The 16,354-nt window shown below is 39.9% G+C and overlaps 1 protein-coding gene across 2 annotated transcripts in view; it reads right to left on the reverse strand.

Moving 5' to 3' along the window:
• SIPA1L1 (signal induced proliferation associated 1 like 1) overlaps positions 1 to 16,354 on the reverse strand; it is a 200,031-nt gene that overhangs the window by 17,750 nt on the left and 165,927 nt on the right. For both annotated transcript variants that reach the window (XM_066631765.1, XM_066631761.1), the window contains 5 exons: positions 12,632 to 12,750; positions 9,135 to 9,253; positions 7,186 to 7,631; positions 4,491 to 4,727; positions 374 to 539 (listed from right to left, as the gene is read on the reverse strand). In XM_066631765.1, coding sequence (XP_066487862.1) covers positions 374 to 539; positions 4,491 to 4,727; positions 7,186 to 7,631; positions 9,135 to 9,253; positions 12,632 to 12,750 — 1,087 coding nt within the window. The remainder of the gene's footprint in view (positions 1 to 373; positions 540 to 4,490; positions 4,728 to 7,185; positions 7,632 to 9,134; positions 9,254 to 12,631; positions 12,751 to 16,354) is intronic.

The raw sequence follows: 16,354 nt of genomic DNA on the forward strand, positions 1-16,354 counted from the left end.
GCTTTAGCAACAGGAATGGGTTCCCCATGGACACGGGGGGCGGGGGGAGATAACTAATGTGTTCTCTGTAGCCAGGTCCAGTTAATAACCACCTGAACAATGGTTTACAAAAGATGCAATCAAAGTACTGGTAGGATAAAATTATTGGTTTTTTAATTGTATATTGCATCCCACTTTTCTTATCCAATAGAGGTCTCAAAGTAGCTTACACTTATTTAATTACAATAATCTTATAAAAATGTATGAGGTTACAGGCCTACTAAAAATCTGAGTGAGGTTATATTCTTTCACACCAACTGTGGAAGTTGCCAGTTTCTCTATACATCCACTTCTCAGATGAAAACTGGGCATGACAGAATCCTGTAACACACACCTTAAAGTTCTTCTGAGACTCTGGTGTTGGGCTGTCTAGATCTATCAGTTTCTTCAACTCTTCCTCAATATTTGACTTGGATGCTCGCTTTGGTGAGGCACGAAGATCTCTGGCTGATGCCCGCAACCTCGGATGTGCCATTTCATTACCATCACTCTGGTGACGCCTTTAAAGAAAGGAAGATAAAGTTCAGGAATCAAAGTCTCTGGAGCACGACCCTTCCAATGTCCTCCAAAGGAAAAGATGTAGAAAGTGGGTATTTGGATGGGCAGAAGGATTAAAGGAATTCAGTTTTATGCAACAGATCCCTGTAAAGGGACCTGCTTAAAGGAATACACCTCTTAGAAATACTGAACTTCTTATGTATCAAAAATAAGCTCATCATAATGACCTCATCACCATCAGGAAGCCTGTGTGGCTCTTCGCCACATTTAAGGCTACTGAAATCTGTAAATCATCTTGGATGACTTGTCCCTGCCTTACCACTTGGCCAGGGTAAAAGCATAGTGCCATCAAAAAGCTGCCCAAAATATTCAAAGAAGTTCCCACTAACCACTGCATTTCTGATTTCATGTGACTGTGCTCTTGCCTTGCTCAGCCCTTCCCACAAAACCAAACTATACTTCCCAGTCACATGCTTTTTTTTTTTTTTTTTTAAACCCAGCCTTGATACTGCTATCCAGCACTCCTTCCGGGCAACATATATTGTATTCTGCCATTGGCCAGCCCAATCCTGAGCTGCCCGGGGTGCCTAGGCTCGGCGGCACGAAGGAGGGCTGCTGCCGAAGCCTGCACCTCCTGCGCTACCTTGGGAGAAGGGAACGTTCATCCCCTTGCCCCGAGTAAGGTAAGCAGTCCCGCAATGGAAAGGGAGCTTGTGTAGGGCATGCAGCCCTCCATGAGTGCCCTGGATCCTACCGAGCCCAGCTCCGCGGATCCTCCTCCTGCCTGCCCCCCAACACGCCTCCCACCCGCCCTGTCTCCATCCCCCACCGGCCTCCCCCCTCCCTGGAACGCCTCCTCCTGCCCCCCGTTCTGCAGCCGGGAGACTGCCGAGCCACGGGAGCTGCACAACCGCCCGGCGCTGGGCTGGCACCAGTGGGAGCCCAGCGGTGAGCCCCACAAACGTGCCTTATGGCACGTTTGTGACTGCGGTCAGTGGCATGGAGCCGTGCTGCCAACCACAGGATTGGGCTCTTAGTCTTCCTGCATCTTCAAGGGTTGGCCTGTGACTTCTAACCTTATTTTCGTTTCCACCCGCAACAATAGTCCAGTATCTCTGCCCTAGTCCTGGTTATTTAATGGTGATCTTCTCTCTCCACATAACTTTCTGGCACCTTTGACATTAAGCAGCTTTCCATATATAAAAAGTAGAAAGACTAGACTACCTTTGAAATGCATAATAAAACAATCAAGAATCTTTTACAGTATTAAGGATTAACCAATTTATTCTAGCATAAGCTTTTGTGGCCTATAATCCACTTCACCAGATGTATGAAGTAGACTGGTGAGTGCATGCATGCGTGCACATACACCACACATGCACACACCTGTGTACTGATAACATTTTATGCATGTGAATGAAGTGGACTGTAGTTCACAAACACCTCCACTGAAACACAGTAAATTCGTTAATCTTTAAGTGGTTGAAAGACTCTTTGTTGTTTTTGCTGCTATTGATCTGGAAGCTGTTACCATGGAAAAATGACAGAAATAACTCTTCTGAACATTTTTAATTGTACATATTTGCAAAACACTGATATTCTAATTATTCTTCTACATTTCCCTTGGCACTCAGCTGAGGGATTATTTACATCATCTAGAAAACTGCCTTTTGACTAACATGAAGCGTTTACAAATCGCCAGCTCTAGTGAGTAAGGGATGCAGCTGCAAAAATCCCCTTTCAGCAGCAAAAATTCTCTGAGTTGTGGTGTGGAAGACATAAGAAACTGCTGAAAGTTTCTTTTTTATCTTCTTTTTTATCTTCTTCCTCCAACTCTTTTTTACCTTCTATTTCAGCACAAATGAGGCAAGATCCTTCTGTATCCCAAGCCCTCCATGCAGAAAGGAGGGGTGATAAATAAAGACTAGTAAATCATGTCTACATTTGGGAATACCTAACTACAGTAAAATTCCAATAAACCAATATTACAGACATCTTAAAAGTCTGGTATCAAAGCAAACTCAGACATGATTGAATTCCCCCCCCCCCCCAAAGCTGCAAGGCAGCAGTGGAAGCAGCTGAACCACGCAAATTCAATCAGGACCAGTTCAGACTGCCACTGGCATTATGTGACATTGGGACAGAGCTGTTTCAATCTATATACTGTACAATACTTTGAATATTTTAGCTCACTGTTGTGTAGAGATGGCACATTAAAAAATGTTGTGTAGAGATGGCACATTAAAAAAAGAATAAAGGTGATAGTGAAAAAGCTTAAAAAAGAAGCATGTAACACTGATGTTGAAAAATAAGAGATTATAAAGATGCTAGAAAGAGGTATAAATCTGAACACTATCATGAGTAAATTTAACATAGGATCTTCAACTATCTATGACATAAAGAAACAGAAAGGTAAGTTGAACGCATTTGTTTCAAAAATGAACAGCTAAACATAACGAAGTACGGCAGACTCTGAAAACGCCTAAGATGTCACAGTTGGATGTGGCTTTGGTTAAGTGGTTTAGTGCAAAGCACTAAATATATCAATGACGAGTCATGGACAAAGATGAACCAGTAACAGAAATGTTGAGTTATACTACTCAGAATCTCTGATACTGACACTACTACATTCAGTGATACCACATGCTATCACTGAGTGATACAATCCACAAAAAGCTAAAGAAGAAAAAGATGAGTACTAAGGCTGTCCTATAAATTAACTCTCCATTCTGTGACTAATTTATGGATTAAGGTATGAAGCTACCAATAGCCAGCACCACGTAGGTCTGATGACACCAAATTTTTGGAATTTTATTATTAATTATTATTATTATTAACAATATTTATATACCGCTTTTCAACTAAAAGTTCACAAAGCGGTTTACAGAGAAAAATCAAACAACTAAATGGCTCCCTGTCCCAAAAGGGCTTACAATCTAAAAAGATGCAAAAGAATACCAGCAGACAGCCACTAGAACAGACACTGCTGGGGTGAGATGGGCCAGTTACTCTCCCCCTGCTAAAAAAAAGGAGCACCCACTTGAAAAAGTGCCTCTTACCCAATTAGCAGGGGTTAATTTTACTGCAATAAGGATTTCAAACACTTCTAGCTTCAGTCAAGTCTCTGCTACAAAGAGCCATTTCTTCTAAACAAAGCTATTCCTCTCATGGTCACCTGAGATATAATCTCTCAAAGTTAGTGCAACGTATTTTAAAACTGTTGGGGGGGGGGAGAGAATGCCTACAGATTTGCATGTTCAGTATCTTGAATGCACAAAAAAAATCTGCCACAAAGAAAAATGAGTGACTGGAGAGAAGGAACAAAGTGTTTCAAATTCATTAATCCATTAATTAAACTATTTTGAATTCAATTATTTGACCATTCTAATACACTTCAGTGATAATCTCTCTGTAGAATTCTTATGAGTTTTTTTTAAACAACTGCTTTAGGGCCCAATCCTAACCAATTTTCCAGCCCTGGTGCAACTACAATGCAGCCCCATGGTACGGGAACAAATGTTCCCATACCTTAAGGAGGCCTCTGTGACTGCTGCCCCACTACAAGATGCAGTGCATGCCCCAACCGTACTGGCTTCTGCCTTTCCATCGGACCATTTCAGTGACATGGAGAGGGGAGATTTGCTGCATGGGTAACAGTCTATCCTCCATATCTACTCTACCCAAGCTTTGCACACTGGAGAGGACACCCTGTTCCATAATCACCATTCAGAGCGCGATACCATAGTCTTCCGAGACTGAAGGATGCCATCAACATGCCCCATTAGCACAGTTGCATTGGCACTGGAAAATTGGATAGGATTGGGTCCTTAGTTGGCTAAACTATTATTGAACTTAAATTCTTTAAAGAGTTTTCCATGTGAGAAACTATGAATTTTAGAGGTTCTTCACACTGAAAATTAACATCCATCAAAATATAACCAAAATGCTCTTACTTTCTTGAATCCATAAACCCCACAGAGTTTATTGTCCCTTCAGGTTTTTTCCATCCAATCAGGTACTTGCTAGTAGCACCCTGGCGTGGGTAGAAAGTCCTAGGACCAGAGGAGGAGGAGGAAGAAGAGAAAGAAGGTGCAAGCTGTGGAGAAGTGGCAGAATGAAGCTCTTCTTTAGGTGAACTTCTGGCACTGGTGAAAACCACGGGACTGGCAGAGTGTCGGGAACCCATGGTACTGGGAGAGAAGCAAAACAAACAAAGCTCAACTTAAATGTGCATACTAGCATCACGTGCAATTAATTTCAAAGCTGTATTTTGTCATGCAGTATACAACTTTTTGGGGGTGTAGAAGCTAACCTACTATTAACAGCTGCAAACGAAAGCATCTACTGTATTAAAAACAAAAGCAAGGAAAGATAGATTAACTTTAAGTATCAGTATCCCCTCACCCTGACCCATCCATAGAATATACCATTAATAATAGTGAGAAACTATGTGCAAACTAATTTGCATGTTACTTTCACTTGTAGGCATGCTCCCATAGAAAAGTCAAGACATTCAAAGTGTGCGCATGTGCACAAACGCACAGTATAGTACCCCTTCTATTCCATGCATCTGTGACCATGCATCTATCTCTACCCTTTGCATTTTTCTTTTTTCCTCTGTCTCTGTGCATGTGTGTTTAATGCTGTGATGTCTTGCATGAACAAGCACTTTCTGATGGTCCCAATTTCTTGGTATTCAATGCTTGCATTTGACTTATAAAAAGCCAGGCACAAGAACCCATTGTTTGTAACACAGTCACATAAGGGAATAGACTTGACAAAGCACTGAATGAATTTGTGGGAAGCTGCTCTTAAAAATTATTCACTGAGACTGAGTAACCTCAAACCAGTGTTGTCCTGATCGTTGTTGACTAAAATCTAACACTACAGTTACAAGCAATCCTGCCCACTATACAGCAAAAATGAACACACTCATGAAGTCTGCAGAAAAACGAGCAAGTGCAATAGAAGTTACTTTATAGTTACTCCCTAGATGTCGAAGAGATGACAGAAAGGATAAACAGCCAAAAGAAATAACAGTATTCAACTGCTGCGAATTAAAATTTGTGCTGCAAAATACTGTGTAGATGGCATGGCATAAATTCAGCAACACAACCAGCGTTTACATGCATGCTTTTATATCAATGCTTAACCACCAACTGAACTCCAGTGGGGCGGGGAATACTATCGGGACTTAGTAAGGGAAAAAATAAACTGTTTGAGTTAATGCATGAACATAATTCATGCCACTGCACTTCTGTCTCAGAAACTGGTCCAATTTGACATTTCAGAAATGTAAGGAAATTTTCAAAGATGGACCATGAAATAATTAATCTATTAATCACCTGTTACACTCTGAACGTGCAATAGTATAGAAATATTCCCATGAAACAATTAAAGTTATATCATTGCACCAATCTTCAAGTGAGTTTCATAACACAGCAAAATTAGTTGAAAGAGTGTGTGCATGCACCCATGTGCAACATTTTAAATATCAATATGGAAGAGACAAGGTAGTTACGTTCACAGAGGAATCTTAATTCTGTTTTGAAGAAAGGATATACATTAAAAGTAAAGGCTATCTACAGTATGTTGCTTTGTATCTGAGGAGACCTATAGCCAATCCTATGCATATCTACTCAGAAATAAGTTCCATTATAGTCTTACTCCCAGGTATATTTGGATTGGATTGCAGCCTCAGCTCCCCACCAGGATTCCCTAGGTAGGCAATTGAGGAGTTGGATAGTACTATTTATGGGGCCCTGTTCGGCCCAGGAGCCTCTCATCAAATTTTATCTTAGAACTTGTCTAAAGAATGTACTGTACATATTTCTAATTTATTTAGGGATGATGGAACAGCTAACCCTGAAACACAAGGGAAAAAATAAGAATATATTAGATTGGCATAATCTACTGAACACAATAGTTAAACAATATTCTGGGATGTGATACCAGCACTATGCGTTTTGGGCCTTAGACGGGACTTAGCTAGAGAGAGAAATGAAAGGCTTGTGTAACTGATATCATTTTTTGAATTTTTTCTTGAATGCAGAAGGGAAGTAAAGGGGGAGCTAGAGCTCATCCATAGTATTTAATGGAAAAATGAAGACTTTGATAGAAGAATTCAATACCATTACAAAACACAACATATTGCTGGACCATCCAAGATTAACTATATAAGAAAAAGCAGAATTAATTCAAATAAAGTTTAAATCATTGGCAAAATGACTATAATTTGAAAATACACTACTTTTCAACAAAGCATGGTTCTGGTGAACATGAACATGCTGTGCTGCATGCTGTGGCAGACAGCACAATAATAACATGAACTTTCCTGAGCTCCTTGGAGAAAGGACAGAATATAAATGCAATCAATCAATCAAGCTACTGGATGCAAAAGATTTAGTTAAGACAGCAAACGTTGACATTTCTCCATGGCAGAATTAGGAAGGGTGATACTACATAGATGTAACTGAACGCTATACTGGTATTATAGGCAGAGGCACTGACAAGTATTTAGCACTCGGGTATAAGCCCAACTTCATACTGTGTTCCAAGAAGTGCAAAAGGTTTGTCATTGTCCTAGCATCCATTCCTCACATCTGACAGACTAGAAACAGAAATCACCATCATTTAACAGAAAGTTACCTTGCATGGGAAGCAGCGTCACTCAGGCTAAAAGCACTGTTTTCTCTCGTTAAAGGGTTGGAGCCTGGTTGACTTTTGGTATGAATATCCAAGCTTAATGAAGATTCAGTCTTCCTGTCCATCATGTGGTTCTCCTTTTCTAAAGTCCGGTCTACACTGGAGACTACCTCACTGGAGCTGTGCCAGAGCGGCGTCACTTTTTCTTTCACAAGTCCCGATCGTGGAGAGGTTGCTGAGTTGCCCAGGGAGGCTGTGCTGCCATGGCTGGGGCCATATGAAGTGGTATCGATGCCACTGTCAGCAGATGTTCCTTGAAGATAGTTATAGCTGTTCAGCTCTGACTCAGTTCTATCTCCGCTGTCATACCACTTCTCATCACTATGGACACTGGAGGCATTGCTAGACAGTGTATTACTACTTGAATGGCTGGAATAGTGACTATCAGACTACCAAAAAATGGGGAAAAAAGAATTATGGATTATAGTCAAGATTTGAGAAAAACAAAAAATAAAATGGGGGCAAATACACATTAACAAAGATCAAACAGTACACATATTCAAAGATCTGAGTTTATTGCTTCACTGTTGACCATTGTATAAATGGCAGTCCAGCTTTCCACCATAATTTCCCTATCAATCTGCATGTAAACCTTAATAATACAGATTTAATGATTTCATTTTTAACAGTATAGCACAATAGTTTGTCATACTTTGCAGTCATACAGTACATGCAAGACATTAGTGAGATGCTAGGAATCCAGAGTTGAGATAAGTGAAATGAAACACAAGAGTTCTAAGTGTGGCTTCAAATGTTTGTTAAGTAGGGGAACTTAAAGTTAAAGTGACTAAAATATCTTATATTCCGAGTGGATTTGTCAAATCTTAAAAGGAATCGTGTCTTTCCTTATGGATATGATGCACCAGCTGGGTGTTAAAGATCTCCTCTGGATTATTCAGACTAATGTGGAAAACAGAAATATCTGTAGTTACTCAAACACTTTAAAAAAAGGATGGAATTTCTCCACCCCTCATCATGTCTGCCAGTTGTAACAGCAAATTATTTCCTAATCATCCCATTGAGATTGGTAGTTGCATGCCAGTCAAAGTCTATGGTGAGTACTTAAGCTGATAGCAAGTTCATTATTTAATAACAGATATTCTGTGTATGAAATATGCAAGGCTTGCTTATGTATGCAATATTTATATACATATTATATACAGAAAAAGTGTCTCAATAGGTAAAAGTATAAGGCAGAGTGATATTAAAAAGTCTACAAGCTTTCAAAAGACAACATGTGGGAACAACATCTAGTTCTTAAGTTGGATGCTTCCCCTTTAGGATTCTAGCAGGATCTCATTCTCTGTACATTATTAGAAATAAGTTTCTATCCCATCACTAAAGAATATGGCCCAGCTAATCAATTCTAGATGTATATTTCAGAAGGGGTTAAGATTCAGTGTATGTAAACAGAAATATTCAAGAAATAATTTATCTGCCAAGAAAGAAAGAACAAAATAAGGCTATATGAGGCTGTTCTGAAAGTACATGAGAATGAACTCCATCGGATTTCTCAACTTTGCCCTGTAAAAAATGTTGGTATGATACCAAAATCTTGCATGTGGGATATGGAATTAGCTAGGATTTGAACAAGAATCTTATTTCTGGAACAACCAGTTCCCACAAATCCTCAACATAACACTATGTATGGGACCCAAACTCTGCTTTTATGCTGGCAGCAAATGTTTCTATTAATAAATGTTATAATAGAACTGTGTTTATTAGCTCATAGAAATCCAAAGTCTGATCTGCTGCCGCCGCCGCTGCCTCCATGCTCTTAAAAAGGACATCAGGTTTGGGGACTGTATAGACTTTAAAGAATATTTAACCTAGGACTATCAAAAGAACAAAATACTTTTAAAAAGGTTAAATAATTCTGAAAGTTAACTTACATGGCCCTGCTTATTTGGGGACAAGTGAACAACTGGATCTTGTCTCATCAGTCTTCCAGTGGGGCTCTCTCTGAAGGATGGCAACACCTTTGACACTGCAGGGAGATGGCATGTTGGTTCTGCAATACAGCATGCAACACATTTGTCTTCAGCAAGCTCATGTTATTGACTACCCAGTGCTAAACACAGAAACTGTTGTCTGTTTGCCAAGAACCTGAACAACAAGGTATCATCCCTTCACTTATTGGATTAAACTTGCTGAATTTACATTACTTGTCTAAAAATGAAGAACCCCACTTATTTTGAATAACTACACAATTACCCAAATTGACAATTTATTTTTCTAAGAGTGAGAAAGAAATGACAGGCAGCACTGTATGCAAATTTCTCTGTCCATGACAGCCTCCTTTCACCAAAACAACCAATTCTCTCTCCTCCCCACTCCATTATCTTGACATTGATATTGGGGCATTTTACTTTCCCCAGTAGAACCTTTAGGTAGTTATATTCAGTGCCAGTATCAACATACAACAGAGGATCTGCAAAAGTAATTCTGAAAGGGATTAACTTTACACACGTTGTTACCATCTCAACAGTATAAAAACATACGCGATTAAAATACATTGCCCAAATGGAAACTACAGATCAGCATAATCACAGATTTTTCTTGTTAAGCAGATATGGAGGGTGGGGAATTGCCAGATGGCTTTAATAATAAGGCACAGTTCACTGAAACTCTAAAGTTACAGAACAAAGTATATCTTTTGAATCTGAGAATGGTATTTCTTTTTCCCCTGAAGTATTCAGTGAATGACTTAAAGAGACAATCTATTAGCAACTACCTTACTTACACACTAGTGCAGTGGTCCCCAAACTTTTTAGCACCAGGACCCACTTTTTAAAATGGCACTCTATTCAGGCCGACCTAGCTTTATAAACCCTAAAAGGTTGCTGCTAAAAGCTTTATAAGCCCTAAAAGGTTGCTGCTACACACTAGTGCAGTGGTCCCCAAACTTTTTAGCACCAGGACCCACTTTTTAAAATGGCACTCTATTTGGACCCACCTAGCTTTATAAGCCCTAAAAGGTTGCTGCAACCTGATTTATGAATGCCAAAGGGTGTGGCTATAATGGCGATTAGGCAGCAGTGCTCCCAAACTCGTTTCATACAGGGGGCCGAAGTTAGCATTCAGGGCTCCAGCTGAGGGCTGGAAGTGATGTCATTAAGCAGAAAGTGACATCATTAAGCAGCTAATGACCAGAAATCAGACCGTGTTCTCATATAGAAACTCATTAACCGCAAATGACAGAAGAGAAAGTATGCAAATCTTGATCATATTTCAAGATTTGGGAAAGCCCAATTTTCATGTGGGCTGTTCATTTGAGCTGCAACACCTCAGCAGCTGAGAGCCTGAGGGCAGGATAAAAAGCTTCCGGGGGCCGCATCCAGCCCCCGGATCTTATGTTTGTCATCCCTGATCTATGGCATGACAAACAGAAGAGAAAATCAGAAGGTTTACCTCATACCACAAGTTAGCATTACCTCATCAAAAGGTTTACCTCATACCTCATACCACAAGTTAGCATTTCATCCAAAAGACTGGTCTCTCCATTTGGATTGCCTGCTTCTGCAATTTTCTTCTGCAAGCTGGGCAAGGGTGCTTGCAAATTTTTTTAAAAAAATATTTCAGAAACTTTTTGCTACACACCAAAACTAAGCGTGACCCACAGTTTGGGAAACACTGCACTAGTGGCCTTCTATGAAGGTAAGAAGGGCAGCAAGCACATCTTCAGTTTCTTTAGATACATAATTTTCAAGCAGTCAGCTAAAGCTTTTCTAGTTTTTTACTAATCTAGAAGAATGGTGCTATCAAAAATAATAATTTCTAGCTGCCAGTATTTGGGAGAATAGAAAAAAAACTTCCAACTTTTATTCATCCCAGAAAACCACAAAATCATTTAGTCTTGCAAGGTAGCATCACAGGGAAGGTAACTTTGCTCAGGCTCTCATCTGGTTTCTGAGTGGTTAGATCAGTGATTTTCAACCATATTCATCTCATGGCACACTGCACTGCCGGTTAGGGACTCACATCTCCAAATGGCCCTACAAATATATAACCTTCCCCCAAACTCCCGTGACACACCTGCAGACCATTCGCAGGACACCAATGTGCCATGGCACAATGGCTGAAAATGGCAGTCATCCTAGAAGCTGGATCTGGTCTGTACCAGATTTTGGAGAATCAGGAATTTGTCTCAGGACTCCTGATTTCAGTTCGCAGATACAAACCTTTTTTTTATATCTAGCTCATATTCTTCTTTGCCTATACTCCCACTGTGCAGTATAGCTAGAATAGCTTTAAAAGAAGATTAGACAAATTCACATTGGACAAGTCTACTAATCATTATGGCTATGTTCTACCTCCAGGTTCTGTGGCAGAAGGCCTCTGAATACCAGCTGAAGGGGAACCATGGTGGGAGAGAGGCATTCCTTTGTCTCCTGATCACAGACTTGAGAAGCCCTTGGTTGGCCACTGTGTGAAACAGGATGCTGGACAAAGAGGGCGTTTGGCCCGATTTAGCAGGTCTTTCTTATGTAATGTTGTAAGGCTATTTAACTCTGAAAATTGATGATGCAATGGACATCCCAGATGTCTTAGGTATACTGCCCACCAAGAAGCCACATCCTCTATTTTGCATTCTGGACTAAAGCTTGTTGCATTATATTCTCATTACTGAGATGAAACCACAGCAAAATCCTTAAAGGATATCCTACTGTCAGGTCATCGCTCCCACGTACAGCAGCTACGATGAAGAGAAACAGGTCTCTGTGCTGAAACTTCAAATGAATGCTTAACAGTAAAAATTCTGAGCATTCAGCAAATCTAACTTTTTTGCCCTTAAGAACTTAACTGCAAAGTGCACTGAAAATTTAGTCAGTGGTGGAAAGTGACTAACCCCCAACTATAAATTTATTTCACTCACATCTTGTTTGCAGTTTTAAAATCTGAACATGGGTGGTTGTGTTTTCTTTTTTTAATACAATGTCAATGACCAAAAAAAATAATAATAATAATCAGTCTGCATGTATGCTATATTATTAAAGAGAGCATTACAAAAAGAATTATAAACAAAGTAAAACATTAAATTAAGCTGATGCAGCACTTCAAGGAGATGAGGTCAGATAAGAAAAGCAAGGCCAAATAACGAATGTGCCTGCACAACAATTTCCTAAAAGGTACCCTGCAGCGGTCTAGGCCATTAGGACAGATCTATTCTCAAGAGAACTTTATTTCTACCTCATACTATATTCACAAGTTTCAAGGGCACAGAGCACAGTACACCTGATATGCAATAATTCACTCTGATTAACAAAGGTAACATTTAAACACAAAGGAAGGGTTGCTTTTTAAGGTGCTATATATACTGTGGAGAAAGACTTGCCAAAGTCACCTTGTGGTGAACACTATTTAATTTCTTTAGGAAGTAATGGCTTACCCATCTGGTCAACAATGCTGTCCTCACTTCTCTGCCAACTGAGGGTGGATTTACTGCTGCCGCTAGTATCTGTGTTCTGTCTGTCGATGGAGGCAGGAGATCTACGACTCATTCCAAAACTGTGAAAAAAATCTACTTTATTCTTAAATCCCATCTATCAGATGTTATTTACAATAAACATGTCCTATACATAATTAAATAACTTGAAAAAATTAAGTTTATTGCCTGAACTGTAACAATTTACTATTGTTTGCCTATACTATGCCTTGAGCGACCTATATTTTAGGAGGAAAGGAGGGATATAAATCTTTTAAATTAACTAATTTTATTTGAGAATGGGGATAAAAAACTCCAAAAGTATAAAGCAGAGACCCAATGATACCTTGACTGAATCATTAGCAACACCTGCAATTACAAAATTCATACCATATCCATCCTTCAAACGTTGATTTCACTACCATCAGCCAACGCTAGGCAAGAGCCAGGATTAAACATAGAGGAAGTAACTGAACCAAGTATGAAGTGTGCGATCTAGTGCCCATTTTGGCCCACAGAAGAATATAAAAGGTTCTTAATAGTAAAAACCTTCCTTCTTATTCACTTCTCAACAAGCCCCAAAATGCCCCAGAGCCAGTGCCAAGACCACTACAAGGTACTTTTATCATATTCTAAGAATTACTGCCCTCCCCAAAAGGGACTGAAGTCATACTTAGACACATCACCATTATTTACTTATTGATGTTTAGCTATCAATTTGCATGGCACTTTTCAAAAGAAGCGAGGGACACTGTCCCTAGGGAGTCACAACCTAGAAACAGACACGAGATAACAGAGGAAACAGATAAGGGGAGGGTACTGGTGACAGGGCAGGTGGGGGACAAATATACTATTATTTCACCTACAATCCTTTTAGCACAATCCTAGGCATATCTATTCAGAAGTAAATTCCATTAAATCCAATGTGGCTTACTTCCAAGAAAATGTGCATAGGACTAAAGTGATAGTCACGGCAGGTAAAGAGGATAAAGAGGCTAACAATTCGGACAGGTAGAGCTTCTAAATGTTATGCGGAGATACATCCGGATAAGTAATCTTTTGTATGATGTGTCACTGATATTTCTAGATATCAAAGCTCTTTGTTATGGGTGCATAGCAATTTCCTGCTATCAGTGCATCAAAAGGCAAAAATTTGCATTTACAATAGTTTCTGTCCCTGATTTGTGTCCTGAGAGTTATTTTTAGGAGCCGGGGCAGGAAAGGTACATGAAGCGGCTTGGTTTTCTGCTTGCATGGGGCCACCACAGGCACCCAAAAGCTTAGGAAGCCAGTAATACATAATTATTGTTATGGGACTGTTTCAAAGAAAGTATTTGGGGTGGAGGGATCTGAGTCAAGGAATTTAAGCCCTCTTTGCCTGGTCTCCAAAGGGCATAGTGAATTACACTCAGACAGTACAGGTTGCCCCAGATAAACCTACTTTAGTACTCAGAGGGGTGCCCCAGTCACAACTAGTCACAACTATTCCCCCTCTCATGCCCTCTTGCATAGTAAGGGACTCCCAATCCAGTGTGTGGGGAGCCTCCAGTCTCCAATGATACTCTGGTCCTCTGGAGACTTGCTGGAGCCCGTGCTGGCCGGACGCAACTGCTCTCAGGATGAGGGCGACTGTTTGACCTCTCCTGTGAGCCGTGGGACAAGGGACAAGCCGTGGGACAAGGAAAGGTCAGCCTTGCTTTGTGCAAGGCCTTTTATAGGCCTTGAGCTATTAAAAGACCTTCATTCATTCATATAAGTTCCATCTCTAATATACTCATTTAAGTAAATTTGAAATGTAAATTAACTCCTTTTTTCCCCAGCCCCTGACACAGTGTCAGAGAGATGATATGGCCCTCCTGTCAAAAAGTTTGGACACCCCTGACTTAAACTATTCAGAACTGTTGGCTGCAATCAAATTTATCTTTCACTTTATGATTGTATAAGCCCCTGTAGTTCACTGCTTCAGTCCTGGTTATCAGTCATGGTTGGAGGCAGGATGAAAGTTAGTTGACAGAAGCTGAGATAATGAAAATTAGTAGTCCTAGAAACTTTCACTATTATTGGTCTCCCTTGGTTATTCAGGTCTGCAGGCTTATGAGGCTGAAATAAAAATGTTATCAGCTCCACCTATCAAGTACACCATTTTCACATTCAGACACAGTGGCTGTAATGCATGTATATCTTCATAACCTTGAAAATATACTGCACTACTGTTATGGAGCTGATGTGAAGGATGTGGTGTTCCATCTAAGAAACACAAGGACCAAATGAAAACAGCAGAACATTAAGAATCAGAGGTATCCATTTCATAGCCAGCAATAGGCCTCTTAAAAAAAAACAACTCACAATATATACTGTAAATACTTTTTTTCATATTTCACAACATGTTGGCGACTGATAATAGTGATGTTGAACTTATGTACAAAATCACTTAAGTATAGACACCTTGAACCTAACCTGTACTAAAGGAGGGGATCTGGTGTATATATTATAAAAGACGCAGAAGATAGAAGGAGCTGGTGAACACCTGTCTATTCCACAAGTATTTTACTATTTGTAAGAGTAAAGGAAGCACAGACACATCCTGGGAAACAAGTTGAAAAATTGGATCATCAACAGATGAAAGAATGTGCTGTATCTCGGTTCTAAACAACTGTGCTATGCATGTAATTTGTTTCAAGTAGCGCCTAAGGCCATTTGTTAAGAGTGTTGGTTTAACATCACCAACTACATAGTCAAGGGAGAGCTTTAATGCATTATCCCCACTGTCAGAAGAACCTAAATTATAACATTCTGAATTAGAATCTCCTGAGGATTTTTCTCTGTGGCAGGAAATAATGGTATCAAATAGATCACATTGTCAGAGAGCAGATAAAAATTAAAGCCTGGCTTGATCAGATAGCAGAACCACTGATAGTGGTAAATTATCAGTTGTGAAGGTGTCAGTACTGAAGGCATAGGAATAGGCACTATGGGGGACTGAAGAGAGGGCCAGTGCAGCAAATGGAATTAATGAAACTATGGGGCTGCAGGATGAATTGCAGCATCATGTTGAGGTGTGAAAACAGAAAATTGATGCTGAAGCTGAGGTGGTAGTGGATATGTGGATGAAACCATAGGTTGGTACTGTTGATTTCAAAATCATCATGGTAGGCTAAAGTGAGCAAATGATGGCCAATGATTGTGGAGGGACTGAGACAGTGGCAGACAGAGCCAAACACTCAAAAACCATGGTTTTAATGGTTTTATTTTATTTTAATGTTTTATCTTTATGTGTTTTCTTCTGTTGTACACCACTTTAGGTGCTTAGAAATTGGTATATAAATCAAATAAACTAAATAAATAAAATCCCAAGGAAGCTGTTGGAATTCAGAACATGAGAAATAATGACAGTCTTCAAAGCAAGGACAGATGTTTTCTCTATGCTTCTAGATTTTCCTAGAGGATAATTTGAGATGGAACCTGTTTGGGAACATATATCCATCATGGCATTGTTAGTTGGTAAATGAAGATGTTTCAGATGTTGGTACCCTGATTTTGGTTGAGTCAAATTCTGTTATGAAGGTCCAGCAGCCAGAGCAAGTCCAAGGCTGACCAGCATTGAAATCTGCATTGCAGAGTACAGCAGACTCTGAAAGGCAACATCATGGTAGACCATGAGGAAGTGGCTGTGGTAGAGAACAGGAA

Source organism: Tiliqua scincoides, chromosome 1 (genome assembly GCF_035046505.1).
Source record: "Tiliqua scincoides isolate rTilSci1 chromosome 1, rTilSci1.hap2, whole genome shotgun sequence".
NCBI lineage: Eukaryota > Metazoa > Chordata > Lepidosauria > Squamata > Scincidae > Tiliqua > Tiliqua scincoides.